General features: G+C 42.3%; 1 protein-coding gene across 3 annotated transcripts; it reads right to left on the reverse strand.

Moving 5' to 3' along the window:
* Window positions 1-1,818: 1,818 nt before the first annotated feature.
* nisch (nischarin) lies at window positions 1,819-26,164 on the reverse strand. Of its 3 annotated transcripts, none has more exons than XM_073468220.1 (28): window positions 25,984-26,164; window positions 24,879-24,962; window positions 24,012-24,194; window positions 22,072-22,120; window positions 21,249-21,412; window positions 21,049-21,144; window positions 20,212-20,307; window positions 19,672-19,824; window positions 19,458-19,526; window positions 18,994-19,179; window positions 18,563-18,691; window positions 17,203-17,316; window positions 15,304-15,493; window positions 13,003-13,118; window positions 12,591-12,679; window positions 11,899-12,198; window positions 11,241-11,524; window positions 10,210-10,421; window positions 9,364-9,809; window positions 9,095-9,279; window positions 8,921-8,984; window positions 7,786-7,924; window positions 7,324-7,474; window positions 7,075-7,194; window positions 6,786-6,947; window positions 6,520-6,692; window positions 5,906-6,096; window positions 1,819-4,491 (listed from the first exon to the last, which is right to left on the reverse strand). In XM_073468220.1, the coding sequence occupies exons 1-28, from the start codon at window positions 26,062-26,064 to the stop codon at window positions 4,167-4,169; spliced, it is 4,551 nt and encodes a 1,516-aa protein (XP_073324321.1). In that variant the 5' UTR covers window positions 26,065-26,164; the 3' UTR covers window positions 1,819-4,166. The 3 variants fall into 3 exon arrangements, with proteins under 3 accessions (XP_073324321.1, XP_073324320.1, XP_073324322.1); XM_073468219.1 differs by having other exon boundaries at window positions 13,003-13,121; XM_073468221.1 differs by lacking the exons at window positions 1,819-4,491; window positions 5,906-6,096; window positions 6,520-6,692; ... (9 more) ...; window positions 11,899-12,198; window positions 12,591-12,679 and having other exon boundaries at window positions 13,054-13,121; window positions 15,296-15,493.
* Window positions 26,165-26,627: the final 463 nt, after the last annotated feature.

Below are 26,627 nucleotides of genomic sequence, written 5' to 3' on the forward strand. Positions count from 1 at the left end.
CCTAAAGTTCATATAGCCTGAGAAAAAGTCCAAGTACATAACAGGCTAATAGGCAACAAGGCAGCACATCCCTCTAAATGTCTTTTGATCACAGAATATCTTATTTAGATAATGATAAACACTCATAGCATATATGAGCTAATTGTTTTCATTTCGGTAAGTGCAGCACTTCATGAGAAAATAGTAAAACCATGTTGAGGAGTTTAATACAGATGGTATACTGCTAACAACTAATGGGACACCACACAAAACCTCCTGGGCAGAGCTAATAAACAGTTTTCCCAGCCCGACTGTCGACGCTGTTTATTCTTCAAAACGCATCGTCATGTCATCGCGGCACATCATGTCACTTTGTTCCAAACAGAAATCCTGTTTGGATCCAGCCTCTCCGTGTCATGAAGTTTCGGGCAACTTAATTTGTTTGTTTTGTGACAGTTTTATCTTCAAATGAAAAGCAGAGTTTGGATCTGAAATTCTTTCCTATTGGTCCGTTGACCCACTGGAACCCAGAGAATACCAATCAAAGGTCAGATAGCCGGTTTTGCTGATCAGACACTTCCTGGTACAGTATCTCTGTCCCCAGTCTGTTAAAGTGTCCGTGAAAAAGGAAATCAGCTGAATTTCATGACGAGCTGCTCCAACAGACAGGAAATAGAGGAAGCTGAACGAGTTGAAAGGTGGCGGTACTTTTCGTGCTGCTGAACCGCCGAGTCATCAAAACCTTGCTGAGCAGAGAGAGCGGTGAATTGCTGACGGGAACTTCGAGTAAATTCTTTCTTTGCAAGTTTTTAAAGGTGTTTGTTTGTCTCCTCGGGAAGACAAAAGGTTCTCGACTTTAGAAATACTGAGGTTACGAGGGAAAGCCCCCCAAAATTGTCTTCAAAAGAGTAGAAACATCATCTGTTGTTGAATGCTTGACCTCCAGTGGACCCACTGAGACTGAGCCTGAAGGATCATTCTGGTTGATTACAACTTAAATCCTCCTTCGGTAGTTGTGTCCGTCATTGTAAGTAAGAAGAATGGCACTCAGGCCCGACAGTCCCCTTGTGTACTCACTCAGATACCAGCCACCTAATTACGCCAGATTGTTTTTCAGCATTATTCCCTGAGAAATTAACAAAAACTGTCAAAACGCAACCTATTTCACAATGTAAAAGAAAGTGTGAAAAAATTCCTGGAACGGTCTAATCTTGGCTGAGACCCATTTTTTTGTGTAATCCTGCTGACAAACCATCCGGCTCAACTTTTAACTTCCCGTGCGGAGTGAATAATAATTTACTCAACAAGTTACCAACTGATTGTGAGGTCAGGTAAGGTACAGAGTGAACTGAACTCGCCTCGTCTTTCACTGTTACCTGAAGCAACTCGCCTGTAACACAAGGCCTTGCTTTGTTTTAATGCAGTCTTGACGTCTGGTAACATGTCCATGAATTTTAAGGCCTATCAGACGCTGCATAGATGTTCATAATACTGTGAGATGGGATTTTACGCCTCTGAAATGTTTTATCTTTTGATCACTGCACTACTATAAGAATATCTTATTAAAAATAGGGAATAATATTACACCACCAGCTATTTTTTTACTTGTTGTAAGCGACTAACATTTGCAGACATGTTAAAATCTATTTTTTTTCAGTGACCGTGTCCATCATATTGTCGAGCATGTCAAGCATGTCATGGAGTTCTTGCAGCTTCTGCCCAACAGACAGCTCGGTTTTTGTGGTTTCCATTGCTGCATCAGCTGAAAAGCGTGCAGACTGTGGTCAAATCCTGCTGATTTTCAAAGAACCCAACTGCGGTCGCATAACGAAACAGGAATATTGTTACATGTCTTCATTTACACTTTAATTCAGTGGCATTCCCCTTTAACAAGACAACAACATATGACATAAACAACAGTGGTGAAGGGTGGGGGGTGGGGGTCCAACACTGGTTGGCTTCCCATTCGTCGATAGTTGAGTACAAAAACACGTAACAAATGATAAAAATTAAACACAAAGAAAATATAAAAAATAATACTCGATGATAATACTAAATATGACATTTCAGAGTTCATATTGGAAACATCATCAGGACCTTCATGTTTAGTACAAAATCTGCTTCAGGATGGAAAACATCCGTCCGTCCCAAAACAATTATATTAATACAATATTAATAACAATAAACAGTTCAACAATACTGCTTAATTAATTACAATGTGCAAGGAATAAAACGTTCAGAGAGCAGATTGTGCCGAGCAGCTGTGTGTGTGTGTGTGTGTGTGTGTGTGTGTGTGTGTGTGTGTGTGTGTCCTACTTAAAACATCAGTCTGGGATATCCTCTCGTCACCCTACCCAGAGTCAGACTGCACAGATGTACACATGGAAATATATAAAAGTGTTTTTTGGTTTTAAGAGCAACTTTACATAAATAACAACATATACATCAGACGGCTTTGGAGTTGTTGGAAGGTGGATATTTTCTCTTTTGATGGAGCTGCTTCCAGTCTTTGTGCTGAGCTAGGCTAACACATCCTGGACCTATCTTTGTCCTGGACACACACACATGAAACTGATCTTTTAATCTGACTCTGGAGAGGGCAAGAGGACAAGAGGATTTACCAGAAATGTCAAGCTGGTCCTTTAAGGAAATGTTGATTAAAATGTAGTTGAACTTCTGTGGACTGTCTGCAGCGCCCCCTGCTGTGCAACACCAGCCTGTCTGTCTGTCTGTCTGTCAATCAAGTCATCCACCAAATAAGTAAATCTTCTCTGTGTGAGACAGTTTACAAGAAAATGAGGTTGTGCCAGAAACTCCCTATATTTCGGCTCCGTGTGAAGTCAGAGACCATTTCTTCTGACTGTAATGGCGGCCTGGTGCCCGATGAGTCCTTCAAGCCCTCAGTTTTTGTTTTTTTTCAGAGTCACATCCCTTTCAGCCTTGAAGAAGTAATGCTAAAGACCCCAGTATGCTTCAACTACAAACATCTGACTTTTGTGCACAGGTTGTTATCTCCTCTGGTTCGGCTCGGCCATGATACGAACACAACAACCGGGTGAACACACTAATTAACTGTCCCTCTCAGGTGCTATGACGTGTGTTGAGGTTAAGGCCTTTCTCTGTCAAGAGCTACGGAAGTAAGGAGTATTTTTGCTAAAGACTTTTTAAAACAAGTTTAATGCCTTCTGGATGTATTCTGATGAGATATGTGATCTGCTGCTTCCTACTGTTACCTGTTTTTCTGGCTCATTCGAGAAGATGAACGGGGCACACAAAAAACAGAGAGGCAACACCGTCCACTCGCAATGTGAAAAGAGTTAATTGCAAATCATTAGCGGGTTTACGCTTGTTTAAAAAAAACATCTATACATGCTAATTTTGGTTTGAAAGTAGTATAAAAATGACAAGCAGAACAATAAAACACCGGGCCATCCGGCAAAACACTTATCCTGGTTCATCTTTTGTTGCAACATAATGTCAAGACAAACCTAAAGATAACCCCCTTATTTGTTTTCTCTAGCAGACTTCCTGTAAGTAATCTCCACAGACAGCTGATTAAAACAAATTTACCATGCAGTGATATGATGTGATTGGCGACTTGTCCAGTCTACATGCACACCTGTGGGGAGGTGTGCATGTAGACCGTATTTAAAGCCAGAGTGCAAGACTTTACCTCCAGGTATATCTCTCTGTATTTTGCATTATACCACAGTTTTTAAATCTGGAGTGTGAGGCGACTTTCCCGCGCTGATGTCCTGGTAGCGATGCGTTTAACTTAACCAACTAAGTTTAGTTTGCCAGGGCAGAAGGGGAACACAACTGTAGCGACTAAGAGTATGGAGGAGCCTTTGGAGTCAAAACGGTTTTTAATTGTGTGCAATCACTGTCACTGCCAGAAGGGGGAGACAAAAGTTCTGCACTGGTGGTTTAAAACAATCTCCAGCTCTCTTTTATTATTCTTCACACACCATCTGTATCTTTTCATGTGAACAGCGCGCATCACTGTGCACCGTTGATTTATTGCTCCTGTACAAACGACTTTGTTTGAAGCATACTGAGCCCTTTAAACAGACAACCAAGCCCTGAATCTTTGTGTAAACTATCCTGGTCACGCGCCGACTCCACCAGCAGGCTGAGCTCCCAGGTGCTGAGCAGTCACCCATCTGTCTGTCATCCTCTTCGACCAATCAACCAGTGAGCTCAACAGGAAGCTCCCGGCTGCACAGCGCCTCCCACTGGCGAGCGAGGAGTGAGATCAGCCTCTCTCGGCTGTCGGCTCCCGGGACAAACACGCACCACTGGACCTCGCCCTCTGCGCCCCCACTGGCCCCGCCCCCTCTGAGTGGGGCCTCCTCTGCGGCAGCGAAGTGGTCCATGGTGAGGTGGCAGAGCAGGTCGGGGCCGGGCAGGTCATCAAACACCAGGGTCAGAGCCTGAGGGTAGGTCTGGTACCCCAACAGCACCCGGTCCAGGTCGCGGATCCTCCGAGCCTCGCGTAGCTGGTACCGCTCCCTGCAAGAGGACATAATGAGGAAGATGATGAGAAAAATGACCATACTGTCAAAAACCATCACAATAACCTTAAAGACATCACTTCAATCAAGTAATCCTTCTTTTCTCTGACAAAAGGGGCTAAATCATCATATTTAATGTGTAGGAGATTTTTGATGTTATCAGACAGTCCAGAGCTGATACTGATGTGTTAAAATCTTCAGTGACAAGTAGGGTTCAATTCCCCGGAGTCCAGAAAGCATTAAAATGAAAGGCAATAACAGTGTTGGATTATTCGTAGCCAAATCTTAAAAGAACTTTTATTGACTCAAAACTGAAAAAAAAATAATAATAACATTGGGCTCACCCCAGAAACCTCTTTTTAAACATGTTCTGCTGGTAGAAGAGGGAGCAGAGTGTTGTGCATCTGTTTCATCAAGCTTGCAAAAAATGTTTCAAGAGTAATTTAACTAACCTGACGCACCAGATGGTTCGTTTCACACAACCATCTGGAAAGGCGCCGCTAGAAACGGTTTGGAAAAGGGCAAGCAAAGGCACTTTATCACTGGCTAACTTCAACCAACGAGATCAACCGTCGGGGAGCCCTGCCAGGGGAGCGTGTTGGTAAATTAAACTCTTGCCGAAGTTGACAGAAGAGTGGAAACTTCTTTTCCAGTGAGAAAAGCCTTCAGTGTCGTTCTTTGCTCTTCTTTCAATTAAGAAATCTGCTCCAGTTGTGATGCCGATGCTTTAGAAGCAACTACGTTAACCTCTAGTCGTTTTTTCAAATGAACAGTCGCTTCTCTCACAATCTAAACCATGCCCCCAGTGGTTCCTAGTAGTTCCTCATAGGATGATGATTGGTTCACTCTCCATGTGTTCAGCCACAAGAGAATAGCTTGAAGCCTGGCAAGATGGATTTGCGAAATAATTTACAAATTGGCAAAGTTACTGGTGAGTCTGTAACAAAGATACTATGATGTTTGATTTCTTGCTCAGTCAGTCTCCCGTTCCTCCTTACAGCGACTGATCTGATGCTCTGTTTTTAGGCTTCAGTTTATATTGATTTCAGCTGTTTTCTTTCCTGAGTGCTCCATCTCCCCTGTGACACCATCAGTATTTGTGATTGAACGGTCTACACACTCGCACACAGTATTTTGCCTGCCAGCCAGTGTCTGCTCTACTTCCTCTTTTCCTACAGCAGACGAGAACAAACATGAGGGAAAAGCTTCTTCTTCTTCTTTTTTTTTTTTTTTGCTGCCAAATTAGAAATCTGCTGCATTCAGGGGAGAATACATGCTTGACAGTTTATATTGTTCAATGTTTGTCAGCTCTGCCTCCTAAGCCCAGAGGCCATCCCTGTAAATAATTCTGCTTTTAAGTCACTCCCTTGGATGAAGATAGGTAAAGTTTCTAAAATGGTCTGTGTGCTCACCTGGAGGGAGGTTCTTTGGCGAAGTCGGGTAGAGGATAGCTAACGTAGTCCTCGTCCAGCAGGAACACATCGGTGCTGGTCAGGATCAAAGTCCTGGGCTGGAGAACAGGGGACGGGGCGGAGCTGGAAACAGAGGGGGAGTGGCCTGAGAGAGTCGAGCCTTGGCTGGGCAGATTGCTGGGAATCTGGACCTGAAGGAAACGAGCGATCAGCAGGTGAAACGAGTAATAATGATCTCATGAGTGAGTTTAAAATCACTAAACAGATACTGCAAACTTTGTTGCAAACAGTTGCTCTTTAACACATTCAGCAGATATGGAGCAACATTAACTCTCCAGTTATATGTGGGAACAATTTTTTCATACAGCTTGGCACAGTCACTATGTGCAGCGTCCCGGATTGTTGTCGCCACACTGAGGTTGCCAGGTTTGGCAGCATCAAGCCTGTACAGAGGCCAAAACCAAATGTGCATTGATCATATCTGGCAAACTGCATTGTGGCTGGAGACAATGCACAGAAGAAGCAGAAGATGGATACACTGCAGCTCTTCTAGAAATAGTTCCAGCATGTTAACTTCCCCCAAAATCACAAACTATAACAGAAGAAGTTCTGACCTGGAAGACCAGCAGGTACAGCAGGACGTTGAAGGAGCGCGAGGATGAGGAAGCTGTGCTGACTGGAGTTTTCCTCTCTGCCACGATGAAGGTCAAGTCTCCCATCTCCTCCTCACTGGGATAAATAAACTTCACTCTGCTGCTGTGGACCAGCTCGTAGTTTTGCATCTTACCTGCGGAGGAAGACAAAAATCATGTGGTCAGCAATTAGTATAATAATCAGTATATGTGTAAAAGGGAGATACACTTAATCCCTGTGTAGTTACCCGTGTTTGTGTTGGTGAACTGAGAGTAGAAGTCCTGATCTGACGGCTCTGGAGCAGGAAGCTGCTGCTGCAGACTGAGAGCTGACATCAGCTCCTGAAGGAAGATGCCTGTTCCATAACTGTCCCTGCTGAGACAGCACACGATGTGATCGGCCGAACGACCTGCAGACACAAAACGAGAGAGAGAGAAGGTAAGCGGATGAGATGGAGTGATGTGAACACTAAGCAGCAGTTTGATATGACTTTTTATGACATCCGCAAACACTGAAGAGCGTGAATCTCCACTTACCTACGACTCTGAAGTACTGGTCGAACAGTCCCACATTGACAGACAGCAGCTCAGACAGTCTGATGGACAGACAGCAGCACAGACAAACATCTGGATCTCCAGAGTCCATGATGTCCAACACTGACAGAGATATAGAGATGGAGAGAGATACAAAGAGAGAAGGAGCAGAAGCATCCTCCCATTACATTATGTGATCTCAAATGTAATCTTTTTTTTACACTCTGAACCTGTCGTGTCAGTTTGTCCTACCTGAGTGATGACCGAGTGAGGAGGCAGGGTCTTCCAACAGGAAGTAGATCGTATCAGTGGAGAGCAGCAGACAGCAGGTGAGCTCAGACTCTGGAGACTTGTAGAGAACCACAGACAGCCACAACACCTGTCTCACCTCCTCCGCCTCAGACTGAAGAAGAAATAATTGTTTGAATTTTAAAATAAAAAAATAAAAAAATAAAAAGATGGCACAAGAACATTTCCGGAAGAACTTTGGGCTCTTTGCACCTCTGACTGACACTTTTTTGTCGTTTCCTGATATACAAGGGACAGCTGTGGTTATTTTGGTCGGCAGTAAGGTGATTTTGGTCTAAAATAGAAACCTGATGGAGGAAAAGCAGCATTCGAAGTCAAACAGCTGCATCACATCCTTCGATAGTGAGACACGGGTTTAGGGAGCACGGGAAGACAACAGTGTGTGTGTGTGTTTGTGTGTCCTACCATTGCTATATATCTGTGAAAGTAGGCCAGCAGTTGCTGTCCTCCGAGCCCAGCCAGGAGCTTCAATCCTGGGGACAGACCGGGTGTGAGGTGGGGGGACGGCTGGTTGTCCTCCATCTGGAGGCGAGAAGAGTCCCAGCTGAGGAGGAGAGAGGAGCGAGGAAAAAAAGTATCAGATCAGATTAAATATAATTTGGACCTTGTCCCACTCAGGTCATGCGGGTCAGGTCTCAGAGTTCTTCACTGGGTCTGATTAACTGAGGTGATAAACTGTTAATACTGTACAGATAAAACAGCATTGTGCCTCTACCACTGTGTTGATTGTCAGATTGTACAATCAAGGAGACAAATGTTTCACAGTGTCGCTGCAATTATAATTATTTGACTATTATGGTGTAATTGGCAGATACAACATTTAATGGCAACAGAACGACAAATCACAACTGGAATGAAATGAAAAAAATACCAGGCAGTGGTTTGACGGCTCCAGCAAATAATTTCATAATAAATAAACTCAACAACTAAAAATAAATCATTTTACGTGATAATCACAGCCTGACTGATACCAATATTGTACACCAATAATATTATTTTAGACTTTGAAAACTCTAATACTTTTCGTTTAACAATAACATATGACTTGAACATAGTTCAACACTGTAAAAATAAACCTATTAAACAGTATCTGTTATCTGTAAGTGAGACACGGATTGTGAATTACTTCTAACATATCTCTGATGTTCTTATTACTTATCACCCAACACACGTAAAGCTCATACATGCTTATCTGTGATAAGATCAAATCAGCCCATAATATCGGCAATGCCAATCTATCAGTCAGACTCTTATGATTAAGAGCTGAAACTGCAGCTTCATTGACGTCGATCAGCATTTGCACTGCTTCATGGTTTATTTTAGATAAATAAATGTTTTATACACTCACAGATAAATGATAAGATTAGTACATTGTGTTTACAGTACTAGTGCAGTGTAACTGAGTCACACTGCATGGCCTTGATCTAAGTACAAGCTTGGTATTAGCATGTAGCTGTAAATGAAGGCACAATGAAAGCTGCTGTTACATGCAGAGAAAGTAATCTATCTCGGACTGAACAGACGAGCTTCAGAAGTGCACCTGCTGTTGCTGTGTGATTTCCCGGTACTGGTACAGCAGCACTGCTCTCTGGATCTGTGACGGCCTGAGAACACAACAACAAGGAGGTGTCAAACAAGGGTCCAACTCAACGAAACCATCAGCTGAAATAAGGCCTTCTTGGTCTGAGTGTATGAGCAGGAAGTTGGTGTTCACCTTGTGCGTGTGGTCCTTGGTGTGGACAGGGAGTGCAGACCCGGGGCAGGGCCACCATCTTCAGCCCTTCCAGAGAGGCTCTCCGCTGACTCAACTCCACCAGGAAGGAGCTCCTGTCCTGGGCCAGAGGGAAGAGCAGTAGCAGCCTCTGGCCGCCCAGCAGCAGCTCCACGGTGTGACTCCTCCTGGACACAACACGATGGTTAAAAAGCAGATTAAAAACAATACTTCAGAGCTAGGACACTGAAGAATAGAGGATAATTAGTTACCTGTGGTGGTGTTTGGGGTCGGGGCAGGCGGTGTTGCTGGTTCTGTCCCCAACCTGAGACGCTCTCTCTCCTGGGTGAAGCACCACAGAGCCGAGGGGCACACGGACCAGCCTGCACCAGGAGGAGGAAGAGGAAGAGTGATGAAGGTCAACACTCCTCCTCTCCGTTTCTGCCAGCTCTCTGAAGTTTGTCTTCAGCACCCAGAGGTGTCGGTGGGTAAGAAAGAGGAGAGAAGGGAGGCTGGGATCCTCACTCTTGGGTAAAATGTCTGACAGGAGGGGATGGGTGTCTGTGGCAGAGGAGGAAGATGAGGAGGAGGGGAGGAGGTGGGCAGGATAGCCTCCCTGGGCACCCTGACTCTCCTCCAGCTCCCAGGAGTTGATGAGTGAGCGGGGGAGGAGCTGAGGAGTGTTGGGAGGCTCCGGGTCAGTTTGGGACTCTGCTGCCTGGAGAAACAACAGGAGAAGGTTTTTATTTTACAGATGTTGCCTCAAGGTTCAGCCTGATTCCTGCATCAAAAATGGCAACATGCAAGACCTGTGTCCTTTATGCATCTCATCATTTTCACAACTATACAGCAGAAATTAAAGCTAACTGAATCAATTTTATGCCAAAAACGCAAATTAAAATTCACTTTTGAGGTGATAAAGTCATTAACTGCTCTCTGCTGGGAGAAACATATAATATCTAATAAAATCATTTGTTTTTAACACCTCACATTTTGAAAATACTTATACATTATATAATATATATTCATTAAATATCAATTTCATCAAAACTGTAAAATCAACAGTGATGGTTCTTTTATTTTAAAGACTCTAAATGACTCAGGTGCTGCTCTCTGACCTGGATCAGCACTTTCAGCTCGGTCCTGGTCTGCCGGAGCTCATCGGCCTCTGAGAAGATGTACCAGCGGGTCGAACCAGCTTGGAGGCCGAAGGCAAGGCAGGAGTCGGGGAGCTCGGGTTGGAAGGAGAGCAGGAGCTCAGAGTATGGCACCAGGAGGTCCACCTGCAGACTGGACAGCACCTCCTCGACAGGAGGGCTCTGCTCCCGGTCTGAGAACAGGAGAACAGATTGCTCTTAATATTTCAACATGTAGCAAAATCATTTCTGCACTACAGTTCTACCACACATCATGTAATTTGCTGCACATAAAGGCTGCTGCTAAGGATTCATTATCGATTAATCTTCAGATTGTTTTCTGTTCGATTAATGGATTAATTGTTGGGTCTAATGTCCAAATACCATCTTCACATTGCTTGTTTCTGGCCAACCAACAGTCTAAAACCCAAATATATTCAGTTTGCTATCACATAAAACAAAGAAAAGCATAAAGTCGTCACATTGAAGAAGCTGAAACTAGAAAATGTTTGGCATTTTTATTTGAAAAAAACAAAACAGTCATGTCCTAATTTGTTACACATTTCCTCTGTTCACTTCTAAACAAAAAGGTCATCTGTGTCATGTTCAATAATTCCATGTCTTTGTTGTTGTTCCATCTTTTAAGGAAGGCTAACTAGCTTTTCCGAAGTGTCTTCACACAACTCGAGCTCTGTTTCACTTCCAGTTACTAAACAAAGTTCTGCATTAGGTCTGGTGCTGCATCTGCATCAGATTTGTTTGTCTTTTGAAGAACACTGAACTTGTTTCAAAATTGTCCAAACTTGCAGCAGCGGGACATTTTAAGATTTCTGTTTGTTGTCAGTCCAACTGTGTTGCGTTAAGGATGATAAATAAACTGATGGTAAATTAATTCAAACCAAGATGGGAAAAACACAATTCATGCTAACAAACAAGAGCGACATCCACAACTTCCATATGTGTTTGCATCAAGTGTAGAAACAAAGTTTAACTGAGGCTGAACTGGTGCTTACCTGCATCCTGATTGGTGATGTCATCTGATAGGTACAGCAGGCCAAACAGCCGGTCTGTCAGCACCAGACATGCCTCCTTCTGCTCCACCTCCTCCTTCACCTGAATACAGTAGCACCACAGAACCCTGCTGACCTGAACCTCCTCCTCCTCGTCACACAGCTCCCCCTGGTGGCCTCCGGGCTCCTCTGCGGGAGGAACAGGGAGCGACGTGGAGGAGGAGCAGACCGACTCCTCGACAGAGTCATCCAGACCCATCTCAAAGTATCCGTCCCTGGAGCCCAGACTGGAAAAATGAGCAGAAAACCGTCAGACACCCTTGACAATGAAGGAAGTTATAGACGCTCCATAAAACATTGGGACGACTAGAAGCTTATGATAGTGCCAGAAACAAGCTTAAAATTTAGAGAAACCTTTGGGAACCCCACAAATGAGCAATAACTTAAAGGAATAACATCAAACAGCAGGACTTTTAGGGGATCTCTGAAGGCTCAGGAACTGAAGCCAGCATTAATTTCAGGAAATCTCGGAAAACATTTGGGATCCCACAAACGAGTAAGAACTCGAGGGAATCACAGAAACCAGTGGGGATTTTAGGCGATCACAGATCCCATTGTGAATCTAAAAAAAAACAGTTATGGAAGGCTGCTGGTTAAATACCTGGGACTTCCCACCTCAGTGCCCTCCACATGGGACTGAACCTCTATGGGTTCAGATATCTTCTCTTCCTCCCTCTCCTCCTCCTCCTCCTCCTCATTCTCGTCGTCCTCCTTTGTCGTCCTCTTCTGCTCCTTCAGGGTTGAGCTGAGGAGATGGGAGAGCTGGGTAATGAAGTCTTTGTTGGAGGAGGAGAGGGAGAGCAGATGAGTAGGAAGTAAAGGACACGAGGCAGCGCTGCAGGAGAAGCAAGTCGTTTCAACTGGTCTCGAGGAGGAAGAGGAGGAAGAGCAGCAGACACAACTGGAGGAGAGAGAGACAGAGGTGGAGGTTTCTTTTCATTGCCCACAATGTCACGAAAGATGATTTCGTAATTTCACTTTCATAAACATGTCTGCCACTATTTAACCGACTGTATCTGTACTGTTCGTAACTTTTGTTATTTTGTTTACTGTTGTGGGTCAATAAAAAAGGTCAATTAAGTTACACATGCAACAGAGATCACAGTCTTCAGACACTTCTTAGATTTTTTTCTTTGAACATCAACACTTCCTGCACAGATTTTTCACATTAAAAGCCTTCCCATGGCTCAAGAAGCTCAGTTCGTAGACGGTAGATTAAAGTAAAAGCGGCTACATAGTTATTTAGAGTCTTTAATTAATATTATGGTAGTAGCACTATTATTTGATACTGACCAGACAGTAATAGTAGGGGTTGTAGTAGTAATACTTGTGGGAGCTCCACAGTGTGTGTTTTCAGACAGACTGACAATAGGTTGTTGTACCTGCAGACAAACACATGAAGCAACATTAGAAGCACGCTGAACACAAACATCTAAACAGAATCTAGTTCCGTCTGTGCACCGCATGTTCAGCTGCCTTCCTTAGGCACTGCAATGCTTGAGCTAAACGCTAAATATTAGCATACAAACTTCACAATGCCTATGTCAGAACTCCTTAGCAGGTTATGCTGTCCATGTTTACCTGGTTAACTTACATGGCAATATGCAGATTAGCAGTAAAGTCAAGGTACAGCTGAGGCAAATGGGAATGTCAGAAGTTCTGCAGGTATTTGATCATATACTCAGGCGTTTCAGGTGCGTCTGACCTGCGTAGGGTCAGCAGACAGGAGGTGTGTAGTGTTGTTAAAGCTTGCAGGGGGAGGTGCAGCGTCCACAGGAGGGAGGACACTGGGGGGAACGGTGGCTTCTTCTTTGCTCGTCACTTCTGAAACAGGAAATCAAACAGATCAGCGACGCCGATGGTGAGGAGCAAAGTTTGACTGACAGCGTTGGTGCTGCTGATGTCAATATTTCTCGACTATCTTGGATCAGAATAATTTCAAGTGTTCACAAAGTTTTAACTGAATGAATTGTGTTCACATGCTGCAATGATTTCATGGCTCTAGTTTCTTCATATGAATATTTGATTCTGTTCCTTGACTTAACATTTTAAGACTTTAACAACTTGGGCTCTAGGAAATTGTGATTATTCAAGACAATAATCGATAGCAGGTTAATGAAATATAAAATGATCACTGGTGACAACCCTACACAAGAGGCTTAAAAATTCATGCATACTCGGTTCTGACATGTGTTGACATGGTACTGGGCATCATGCAGAGTTTAAATATATTATATACAAATGTCAAATTTCATGAAAAACAAAAACAAAACATTAACACCACAGAACAGTCAGATCCTGTTTTACAGATCAGGCTTAAAAAACACAGACATGCGTTTGGTTCTTACGGTTTCGATTCACATTCACAGAGAAAGCAGCCTGTTCTAAGCCAGAACAAATATTAGTGTCACAGACGGAGGTTAGTGAGCATGAGCAGGGTGTCACACAGCCTCCAGCCAAACATTAGTGAATATCAGATCTGATTAACTATTCGCCTGTTGTGCTTCACCAGCTGTTTTTTAAGACATAACTCAATGTGTGTTTGCAAAACTCTTCAGGAATGAGCAGAAAGAAAAAGTCTACAGCTTTTAGGAAGTTCAAAAAAAAATGTGATGAAGGCACTTTTAGGCTCTGGCGGTTTCAGCCGCTACGCGTGGGTTGCTACTCAGAATGAAAGAGCCATCCAAAAAAGGGCTTTTTAACATTTCTGCCAGAAGACTGCCTTGGATTGTTTGTTTTTTTCCTCAGGAATAAACTTGTCAGAGCTCCCTGGTGGACAAAACATGTTTCTGAAAACATTTGAGGCGAGAAATAAACAATCCAGTAACAGAACAGTGATCTGAGCTCATGTGTATTGTGCATTTAGGTGCTGCTTTCTTTTGTTCCTTCACCTCTACTGAGTAAAAAATATATGCATTTGCTTTGGTCTGAGATGTTGGTGCTTTAGAGTTTGATATCGAGTGGTGGTGAATGTCATATATTTCACCCTATCTTAATTCATATTAGGAAGTCTAGAACCAGGCTACTCTAATAGCTGACTTAAAAAATAACTTTCATGATGAATAAATGTCAGCTTAGTGAACATTTATGTTGACAGGCAGAGTTTGAACATATAAACAGCTGAAACAACATGCAACTGATCACAATAAGTTTTAAACAGTGAAAAAAATCAGTCTTCCTTTCAGTTTGAGTATAAAGCAAAGCATCTACAACAGGTAATACACAGCTGAGGAGATCTGATTTAAGGGCTAAAACAAGACACTCTTTAGCGGGTTAGCTTCATCAGCTAACCTGATGACACTTTTGTGATCTTTCCACTGCAGCAGACGTGACGTCCTGTGACTTGTTCATATGTTAACAGCTCTGATAAATGACACGTATCATGAAGGAAAACTTACGAATCCCACCCTGTGCCTAACCAAACCCAGATCATCACATGACTGCGATGGAAAAACATTTCACTGTTAGCTGCTTTAGTGCTTATCCTCATTATCTGAAGAAAGTAGACAAAGTCAGTGAGAATTAAACTAAACTTCACTGAAAGCAGCAGCCAGACAGATCTTATGTTTTCTCCACACCTCAGACTGCTTCAGAAGGTGGATTATTATTTTATTTTTTACTTTTGATGGAGCTACACTAGCAGTTTCCCACTGCTCCCTTTCTTTGTGCTAAGCTAGACTAAACACGTATTTAAGCCTCTGGCGTTCACTAATTGTGAGCTATCTGTCAAACAGGTGTACAAGAAACACACATTAGGAGCAGAATGTTAATACATTTGAAAAATATTTTTGTTTAAATTTAAAGTAGCACAGATGAAATGATAGGTCAATCAATTGATTAGTTGACGGACAGGAAATTATCAATTCAAACCACAATTTGATAATTATCAGCGGCTCAGCTCCAGCAGAGAAACATACTGGTCTGTCTGACCGCTGCCTTACAGCAGAAGTAAAAATCACTGTCCCCCCTCCCTCAGCCCTGCACAGCCAGATACATACATGATTACCTTGGCTGGGGCAGGCAGCCTGTTGGGCCGGACAGGAAGAGGAGGAGGAGGAGGAAGAGGAGGAAGAGGAAGAGGAGGTGACAGCAGGAGGAGCAACAGCAGAGGAGCAGCAGGAGGAGGAGGAGGGAGGAGGAGAGGAGGAGGAGAGGTGAGGAGGTGCAGCAGCAGACAGCCTGGTCTCCTCACTGATCTGACGAGAGGACAGAGAGGAGGAAGCCTTCAGAGAGAAGAAGTCACCTACATCATCAACCAGATCACATCCTAAAACCTGCAACCAGCAGCTCCATCAGCAGCAGAGCAACAGTCAGTCGGGGTTTATTACAGACGTCTTCAGCCTGATTTTTAGCCTAGTGCTGCTCTAGTTGTACATGTGTGAGGTTGTGTGAAAAACCAAGCCAAGTTCAAGAGCTAAATCTGTGTGCTGACACTTTAAACATAACCTTCAGATCTTCTGAACAGGTTTTATGGTTTTCTGTAAACGTGCAGAAATCTGTCAAACAAACTGCAATTAATATGTTGCTTTTGTGAACACTTGATAACATTTGTTGTCAACAGTTTTCTTGAGTAGAAAGACTTTGTAGAGGTTTGTTGTAGTAGTAGTAGTTGTGGTACCTTTTGTTTTAAAGATAGAACATGAAGCTAAAATATATAATGATTCAGGTTATTTACTATGGTAATGATTCCTGATTCCTTGCGACGTCTATTTTTTGCTTCAAAATCAAGAAACTTCGGACCTGTAAGTTTATCTACAGTAAAACAAAAACCATCAGTGATGTGCACAGACGCATTTCATGAATAAATACAATTCTAACTAAAGATAATTTGGCCACATTCAAGTCCGTCTTTCCAGTCTGGTCCCAGAGCTCTGAATGGTTACCCACATCTATGATTTGTCAATCAAAGCCTTGTAGGCAAAGTTCTTCCTGTACAGGTTGTCACTCTAGTTGATTTCCGAGTCTCATTGCCAAAGCGTCAGTATTACTATCTTACTAACAGGAGCTTTAAACTGCCTTTTTTCCCTGAAAGTCTCGTCATTCAAACAGGAAGTAAACTAGTTTATTCTGGACTCCCTGACAATGGTCAACAAACAGAAAACGTACAGTCTTCCTGTGCAGGAGGAAGCCATTTGGCTCACATATGTTCTCTTTGCAAAAAAATGAAAAAATAATTTTAGCTTCTTACAAAAAGGTCCACAAACTATGTTCTAAAAATTTACAGAAAAAAATAAATATATAACTACAGACTCCAACAGTTTGGCAGTCTCTATTTAAATGCACAGATTTAGCTCATAAGTTTACATTGGTACATTTTTGTTACAAGTTTCCAAGCAAGATTACAACCTCACACACACAATCGTACCTGTTTTTATGTCCCTACTTCTTAATTTACTGGCTATATTAACTCTGCTGCTGATGTGCATCTCTTGAATCTAAAAAGGTCAACTTGTTTTGTTTTTGGTGTCCAGTTGTATTTGCTGATCTGCAGGTTGTGACTCCAACAAACACGTCAGCAGCTTATTACACAACGGTGCTTAACAAAAATAGGCTGCTGTAGTGACTGACAGAGTGTGTGTTCGTAACAGCTGGTCAGGCTTCAGGCTTCAGAGATCTGTTAGTAATTAACTTGATATCAGGACTATTGTTCTATGATCAGGTTAGAATTATAAAACCACTACAGCAGGTTTCAGGGAGAACCTCACAAAGATGTTTAAAGTAAACAGCCTTGGTTTAAGCTCTACAGTGTCAAAGTCTGAAAAGAGATTCATAAATAACATTTTAACATTTGTACAACCAGTATGTAAAGATAACTGACTTAAATAATAACAATTTGACCACAAAAAGGGATCACTGCAGGTCTGGTACTGCCTTCTGCGGTATGATTCAGTGTGACAGAGCGTACCTTCTTGTCGCTGCTGCTCATCCTGTCTTTGACTTCTTTGGCTTTCTGAATGGCTTTTAAAACTTCCACTGTGTCCAGCTCCTTCTCTGTCGTCACTTTACCGTCCAGACAAACCTGAGGACACAAAGTCAAAGAAGACAGAGAGACACATGCGCGCACATTCTTCTTAGTATCAGAAGTAGCAGAAACAGTTGTGGAAGTACTACAAATAGTAGCATAAGCAGTTTCTATATTAGTGGCAGTATTGGTACTAATACCAATACTAACACTAATACTAATAATATTCATCATCATCATCATATCTTTATTAACATAGCACCTTTCTTAACAAGGTTACAAGGTGCTTCAACAAGCACTTAGCCTAAAAAAGGAAATGTCCTCACACCAACCAGCTACCTTACGAATTTTAAAAAGCCATTTTATGTAAAAATGTGATTTAAAAGTGGTTACTGAGTTAGCCAACCGGAGGCCCTCCTGCAGGCTGTTCCAGAGTCTGGGGGCATTTATAGCAACAGCCCGGTCACTCTCAGTCACCACCCTAGACTTTGGGACAACCAGCAGAGCCTTATTAAAAAGGACCTCAGGTTACAGCTTGGCACAAATGGGACCACAGGCTCAGTGAGGTAGCTAGGTGCCAGACCAGGAAGGTCTTTTAAAAGTTCAACATCAATTCTAAATGTAACCGGTAGCCAGTGAAGTGAGGCTAAAAATAAATGGAGTGATATGATCAAATCTCCTTGTACCAGTAATAAGTCTGGCTGCCGCATTCTGTACTAGCTGCAGGTGATCTAATGGACTTTGAGTTATATTACAGTAGAGAGCGTTGCAGTAGTCTAACCCGGGATAGACCAGAGCATTAACAACTTTAATGAGATCCTGATTTGATAGGAACGGTCTTATTTTAGAAATGTTTCTCAAATGCAGGAAGTAGTATCAGCGTGAGCAGCAGCCCAGAGAGAGAAGCAGTGTGGTGGCGCTGGTTGTTTATTTGTGCAGTGCTAATAGTAGCAATTCGGCCGCGCCCTAGTCAGGGAATAACCATCTTAATGATTTGGTCTCCCTGGGAGAGGTCAAAAGTCAGATGAAACTCTGAGAAACCAACATGTACAAGTGCTGTTCCTAAGCTGGACTTGTCTGTTGTCTCTGCAACTCTGTAATCAGGTGCTTTCTTGATCAGGTCTTAAAAGAGATTTTAATCCCAAGGAACTTCCTGAGATAAGAAAAGTTAAACAAATAAAGAAAACCCCACTAGTATTATCAGTACGAGCAACAGTAACAGTACAGGAAGAAAAACATTTTGGTTCAGTCGCCTGCTTAGCTCAGCAAGAATTTTAACAGTGTTGTTGTTTTGGTGGTGTACCTCTGCTGCACGGTCTCCAAACTGGGCCAGGACTTTGGTTCTGTAGTCTGGAATGATGCACATGGGATTACTGGACAGGTTGAGTTTCTCCAAACAGGGCAGAGAGCCGATGTTCCTGATCTCCTCCAACTGCAAACACACACAAGACCCTCGTTAAATTCTGGACTTTACACAAGAGCTATGGTCGGATGTTTTTCTTCACGGTCTTAAGTTTATTTAATTAGTGTGTATTGGAGAGTGAACAGTTGAGAGATGATACATTTGGGGTATTTGCAATTAATATGGATAATCAATGACTTTCTTTGAATACAAAAAATATGTGGGAAATGTGTCTTGCACTCTTACAATAAAGGCGGAAAAAGAAAGATATCGTTGCATGTATCTACATCACTTTGACTACGAGACCATCGAGACATCCACAATGTGATCACCTGAGCCAGCTGGTTGTGGCTGAGGTCCAGGTTGACTAGAGAGTAGAGCTTAGTGAGGCCGGTCAGTTGGTCCAGCTGATTGCCGGCCAGGCTCAGGGTTTTGATGTTGCCCAGACGGGTGTGAGCAGCTTCCAGGACCTTCAGGCTGTTATAAGACAGATCCACGTGCACCAGATTGTACAGGTGCTGCAACCACAGAACAGTTACTTCAGTACAGCTATTAATGACAAACTGCAGGGACGTCTTGCTGCACCTGTCAAGAGCAGCTGCCTTTTGATTCTAGGTTTGAGTGTAAAATAATACTAACTGGTATGTTGATCAATCTAAAAACAACTACAGGTATATCACAATAATCAACAGTGGAAATGATGATTTTTTGCAACCTCTGAAATGATAATGACACTAATATAAAAGGACGAGTGTCCTCACAGAGCCAACGTGTTCTTCGTCACATGTTCACGTACCTGGAGGTTTTCCACTGTGGACAGCTGGTTGTAGCTCAGATCCAGAAACTCCACCTTAGGAATCAGTTTCTACAACAGAGAAAAACCCTGTTTCAGCACACATGTACTGCTGTATGGAGCCTCAAATTTCAAATTAACAACCTGACCTCCTGATACAACACTGTAATCTGACTGAAGATTAAAACTATGTTTAGGTTTGGTGGGCATGTCTCACCACTGAGTTGTCGATGGTGCTGATGCAGTTGTGACTCATGTCCAGCGTGGTCAGGTTTCTCCACACAGGAATGACAGCTGTGACGGGACAGCCAGACTCCGCCCCCTCAGCCTCCCACTGTGAGAACTCGCTCGCCTCCGGGACCAGAATCGACTGGAGGACGCCAGAACATATATCACACAACATACAACACCTGATTCAAAAAGGTTGGGACGTTGTGTGAAACATAAACAAATTCCAATCGTTTGCAAACAAACTGTATTTACCAGCAACAGTTTTAAGTGTTCCTGAGCCCATGTAGTAATACCCTATATACAATCACAAGTGGCGAACCTCGCCCCATCCTTGCTTGTGAACGACTGAGCTTTTCAAGGATGCCCCTTTCATACCCGATCATGATACTATCACGTGTTACCAATGAACCTGTTCACCTGTGGAATGTTTGATTTACAACATCTGATTACGATTTACACAGTGTGCCAACTTTTTGGGAATCGGGGTTAGGGCAGAGGGCTGAGTAGTATTTAGTCCAAACTGTACCATCATAGTTTCCGTGGAGCGGTGGATACTCAGAGTCGCCAAACTCGACCTCAGAGACGGCAGACCTCGAATCTGCTGAGAGCTGCACTCGCTGATCTAAAGAGGGACGGGAGGGACAGAAGTTATTGTTCCAATCTATATCTCAATGATTTTCTGTAAAGTCAAAATAAAATCTCCATCAAAATGCATTGCTTACTGATCGACACCATTATGAATACACTCAAAACTGCAGGGGTGTCTAACTGTAGTTATTGAAAAATAATATATATAAAGAGGCTATTTCATGCAATCAAGTGTGTTATTTTTTCTTATAACAGTCTCTTATTAAAAAAAGTAGATTATTCTGCTTGCCAGCGATAAAAATAAAAGTACTGATAATTAATATTCTGTGGCAAATACAAATTAAGAATCATTCGGCTGCTGTGTGTGAGCTGTTTGATTATCAAATAATTTTTGTAACCACTCAGAATCTAGTATTCCTTTGTTGCTGGTGCACAGTTAAAAAAAAAAAAAAGATAGATCAGAGTAATACCACAGATAGTCATTCCCCACCAGGGTAAAACACTGCAGGGAATGGAGTAAATTATCATATTGGTTGTATCAAACCATCCATTTTGATAAAACCTTGCTCGGTCTAATGAGAAGCAACGCCAGCAGAGATTTCCTCTTCGTATCCATCCATAATATTTGCACTAACCGGGGGCCACAGTCTGTTATAAATAGTGTTCATTATCCGATTATCAAATATATGGGTCGTGTGTGACATGAATGAGGCAGCAATTCTACATGTGTGCAGACAGGAGTAATTCGAAGACAGAAAAACAGACAGGTCCAGACCTCTATCTGCAGAAGTGCTTTGAAAACAGACAGGTCGAAGGGGAGACTGCTCTCCTGGATGTTACTGGTTCCTACTGGACCTCTGGTACCAGACATCTGAACAGAGAAAAATCCCAGTCAGAACATTCACTACCTCTGCTCCTTAAACAACACTACACTGAATGAAGTTGACTTGAGTTAAATAAAGAGATGTGTGTGACCTTGAGGTATCGCAGCCGGCAGGTGAAGTCGAGGATGTGTCCCAGGTCTGTCTTGGCGTCTCCGTTACAGCAGGTTGGTTTGGCCAGACGTAGCTGCTGGGAGACGGAGTAAAGCTGCAGAGGATGGAGAGAAAACACCTCGCCAGCCTGCAGCAACTGCTCACCTACAAGAAACAAACACACAGCGGTCTGAAGCTGCTCACAGTGCAAGATTTCATCTGAACAATTACATTTTTTGTAGGTTAGTCAGTTTACTGTTCACAGCTGTTGTTTCACAGAACATCTACAAACCAGATGTTGACAATAACTGAAACTTACAACAAAAATGTTTTTTTATTAGTAGTCAAGTTATATTTTGGTGCACAAACATGAACTGTTGGCGACCAGGGAGAGATTAAACTTGAATAACTGTTTTGTGGAAACTGGATGGTTACAGCTGCTGAGAGTAGCAGGGTTCAGCTGCAACAGATCATAAGCTTTGAAAAGTGCTAAATATTTTGGGGCTCTGAGCAACCAAAACACAAAAGCAAAGTCTTTCAGGAGAAAAAATGTAAACTTAACAGGCTTCTGTTTCACATCAAGTCATTGTGGAATCAAAGAGTCAACCCAGTCTATGTGCCACGTTTACATCCTTATGATGTTCTCCTAAATAATCTCTTAATGATCTCTTACATTAAAAGTATATGAAGAACTACAGGGAGAAATCCTCTACAGCAACAAGGAGCGGAAACACACCACTCTAAAGAAGTCTCATTAATTGTTAACAGAGTTGTAGAAACAGTAGATGAGAGAAAAACAGTCAAAGGTCAGAAAGGAAGCAAACCTTTGTTGAACAGCTCCTCAGCCAGTGCTGCTGTGATGCCGTTAATCTCCTGAAAGAGAAAAGAGAGTTTGTTAAAAACTGGATTCACTCCAAAATAACAAACAGGTAAGAGTAGAGTTGTAGAGTTAAATACTCTCATTTCCTCACTGCTCTTTAATGATGTTCAAAGATGCTTTTTGTTAAGAATCTTAATCAAGGATTAACAAAAACTCTAACTGTGTTTGAGTCATTATGATAAGAATGTAATTTATTTGTATAGCACCATTCACAAACAGATGTTGCGCCTCAGGAAAGAAATTGGGAAAAATACTAAGATAAGAGAGAGCAACAGACATTAAAAGCAGACAACCAGCTAAGAACAAGAACAAAAGAACAAAAAAATAAAACAAGTGAAGCAAAGCTGGATAACATGATGTTATCCTCGATTAGTTACACAACATTGAAAGAACAGGGCTCAGTGAGACACCTCACCTCAGGCTGTGGACATCATTGTTTTCATCACAGTGACATTACACAGTAGTTATGTCCTAATGCAGCATTAGAGCAACTGAATAATACGCAACAACAAAACTGTTTTCTGTGATCGTTTAAACTCCTCTGTGACAGCGATGTGTTGATCATTTCAGGTCACATGAGAATTATTTTCTATTGGCTGTTTATTCTGCAGAGACCTGAGGACTCAGAAAACACTGGTCTGCTGTTCTACTGACAACATCATATGATCACAGTCACTGACACCACAAAGCCATAAAGTACAGCTGACGGCAGCCTGGAGCAGCACTTCTAAATCTGGTAAATAATAGTAATTTACTGAACTGAAAAACAAACTCTCTATTACTGTGCACACATATCACTGTCCGAACCGTTTGTGCCTATCAGCAACTTTGACATGTTTAAAACCAGAACACCAAAAAGTTGAGACAAAACTAAACAAAGTGAAACAAAAACAATTTGAACTGGTTTTAGTGTAGGACAGGTTGCGTTTAGCATTGGGATTTACCGCACCGAACACTCATTTAGATACAAATGATAAATAAATCTGTCAATTTTTTTTTCCAATAACATCAACATAATTGTATAATCTATTGAATGTCTAAAAACAGTGAACAACAATGCAGCTTTCCCAGGGTTGACAACTTCAAGTTCCTCATTTTCCCTAACCAACAGTCAAAACCCAAAATGGATTCAGTTTCCAACTATATAAAACAGAAAAAAGCAGCATATCCTCATGCAGCAGCCAGTGAATGCTTGTCAATTTTTCTTTATATAGTCATCCAGCTTTGCAGAACAATAAATCAGTGGTGATTTTCCAGTAATTTGCTGTTATTCTCAAAAGTATTGTGGCTACGGTTTGGGAGAGGTCCTTTCCTGTTTCAACATGCACAAAGCCAGGTCCATTGGGAAATGGTTTTTCCAGTTTGGGGTGGAAGAACTTAGGTGGCCTGCAGAGTCCTGAACTCGAACTCATCCATCATCTGTGGGAGTGTGAGCCAGACTCAATCACCAAACATTAGGAGTGAATCTCGCTGTTTCTTTTGTGGCTGAATGGGAGGAAATCTGGAGTATCTGAGCATATACTCATGTTATAGTTTCCTCTTGTCATAATTAAAGTACCTACAGGCTAAGTACTGTCAGGTGTAGTACTAGAAGGCTGAAGCATCTAATCAGGTAATGTCTTGGCCACGCTGCATGACTTTCAAATTTGTAGGATCGCTTACACAACACTACACAACTTTCTGTCTTGTAATCGGGAGTTTTGCACACTACATGATGATCATCACACACGGGAACGGGCACTGATTTGCTTCTGATCTGGGGTGTTTTGTCTCCAAACAACCGCCTGCGAGCAGAAAATCAGGGCCAAAATCCGGTAGAGTTAACGTAGCTTTACTGTGTAAGTGCTGAGGTTGTAGAGTTGTAGTAGCTTCAGGTGTACTCACATAGAGGTGAAAGTGCAGGAAGCAGGCGAGTGGAGTGGGCGTGGCCTGTGGGAACTGCAGCAGCAGCGTCTGCAGGTAGAGTTCGAGCTCCTTCTGCCGCTTCTCCACCAGACTCTTCGAGTTCTTCCCCAACATCTTCTTTGGAGGAAGCAGCCGCCGGTCCACCTTCTTCTCTGCGGTCAGCTGAAGGGAAACACACATCACATAAAACATGAATCTTTTTTGAGAGTCTCCATGCTGTAATTTATGTCATGTTTACTTTACACCATTGCTAACCATTTTTGAAATAACAGATTGCTTATCAAACACAGACAACTTTAAGTCAACATTGTTTGGTCCAAGTTGTGCAATAGTGCACTCTATGAAAGGATGTGGTGCATCACTGACGTAATGCATTATGGTTGTTAATGAGTGTGGATGAATGATATATCTGCGGTCTGTGTATTATCCACTAGTAGATGAAAATTTTGAATTATTAATCATTGTTCTGATAATGGCATTTCAGGAAATAATGATGTCTGAGAACACGGAGTCTCTTCTTACAACAGCTGTTGGGTGTGGTTCCTTTGTGACTGGGAATGAACGCCACAAGTATAATTAGCGTAAGTGTAATAAGTATAACGTCAACTTTTGAGCTTTGCAGCATAAAAATAAGTCTATTTCAAATCAACAAGAAAACACTGCTTCATGCATCACAGCACCGACCTGAAGTCAAAACAAAATCACATTTGTTCTGCTGTTAGTTCACCCGGACTGACTACAAAATAAATATGTAATGAAAGCGATCACACCTGTGACATTAAGCACATTAATGACTGATTAGGGCAAACGGCCACTAGCTCACCTGCTCCAGTTTATCTCTCTTACCTTCTCATGGAGGTCGTGGAAGTCACTGTAGCGGTGCTTCACAGTCCACTTGTGCTCTCCATCTGTCACCTCGATGATATAGACCTGAAAAACAGACAATCATGGATGGATGACAACCTGGTTGTGTGAGCTTGGTGAAATTGAGAATGAGGTTCATTTCTTGTTTTGCTGTCCTGTCTTTGATGATGTAAAGGATGTACAATACTGTTTCCTTAAATGTTCTGCATTTATGATGATTTCTTTCAGTTGGATGACGATGAAAAACTTGAGCTGTGCTTTAGGAAGGGAACATTTTTTGCAGGAGACTTTGTTTGTCAAGCTCGGGAGGGAAGGCAGAATATATTGTTTAAGACCGAGGTGCAAAATAATTTGTAATGTTGTAATGAAATTAAATGTAATAAACTGTTTGATTATCAGAGAAACTAAATCTAATGAACACTTGAACCATCCCCATCAAGTCTCCATCCACTGAGGCTCAAAGCTCCATAATCATTACCAGTAAGCAGACATTGTGTAAAGACTTGTTTATAAAACTGCAATGTCAAGGTACAGTACGCTAGAAATGATCATTGCTAACTGAGCCGTTTTTTCAAGCACGAAAATTACTTTTCATGAAAAATAGTCTAAACGTGAGGACAGAAAATAAAGGTAGAGGAGCTGTGGGGCTGGGGAACTGTCACGCTTTTCTAATCAGGCATGTAATTGGCTGCTGTCTGTCAAAACTTGCAGTACAGACCTTTACATCGTGGAGACATAAAATATAACTCCTAGCAAAGATGTAAAAGGCTGCAGTGGGCTGTAACGTCTGTATCTTGCAGAGGAAACTCTTTGTACACTGACACCGGCAGTGACAGCTCGGTTAGCACGGCGGCTAGCAGTTAGCATGACATTTCTGTTGCGTCCTTTTAGTCCTTCCTCAACTGGATTAAGACAAAACGACTCACTAACAAATAAGTATAATAAGTGCACAGTTTGTGTATTCACTGATGAAGTAATTTCTCCAACAATAACTCACTGTCACTTTGTCAGACCTGAAGCCAGGGTAGCTACAAGCTAAGCTAACTAGCGCTAAGCTAAAGGGAGCCAGGACGTAGCTGTAGCTTACAGTGTAGTTTTCCACCAGCTCCGACCCGACAACACACACTGTCCTCTCCGAAACCTCTTCTGGAAACGGGGTGGACTCCATCTTGAGATCGGGCCGAGCAAATATAATCTGCGATTCAGTAAAAAAACAAAAAAAACTCTTAGTTAAAACGGCTGTGGAGGATCTTCCTGCGCTCCTTCCCAGTTAGCCGCCTCCCGACGCCATGTTTGTTGTGATGCCGAGCGAAGCAGCTGACCGCTTTAAAAAAAACGCTCAAACTTTATTTACAACAGCTCCGTGACAATTTTCTCAGTACGGTTTTAATTCCGTGAAAAAAACATCGTTTGTTTAACTTTCCCGAAACATACGTGCAAAGTCTGAGCAGTCAGACAAGGTGAGTAAACTAACAGCCACAATAAATCCGAAAGTAAAAGTAAAAACGACCGACACGACCGTGATTCACCGACCTTTGTCCGATAATAGGACTATGCCTCGTCTGTCAAGTGTTTATCGCGAGCATTATGATGATATTATCTTTATTAACAACAGACAGCGGCGGGCGGAGGTGCAGTATGATGTAATAGACTTAATACATCCATCTATGAGGAGCAGTGTTGAGTAATAATACCATTTTTTCTTACAGAACTAAACTCACTAGTTAAATC

This window comes from Pagrus major, chromosome 6 (assembly GCF_040436345.1).
Source record: "Pagrus major chromosome 6, Pma_NU_1.0".
NCBI lineage: Eukaryota > Metazoa > Chordata > Actinopteri > Spariformes > Sparidae > Pagrus > Pagrus major.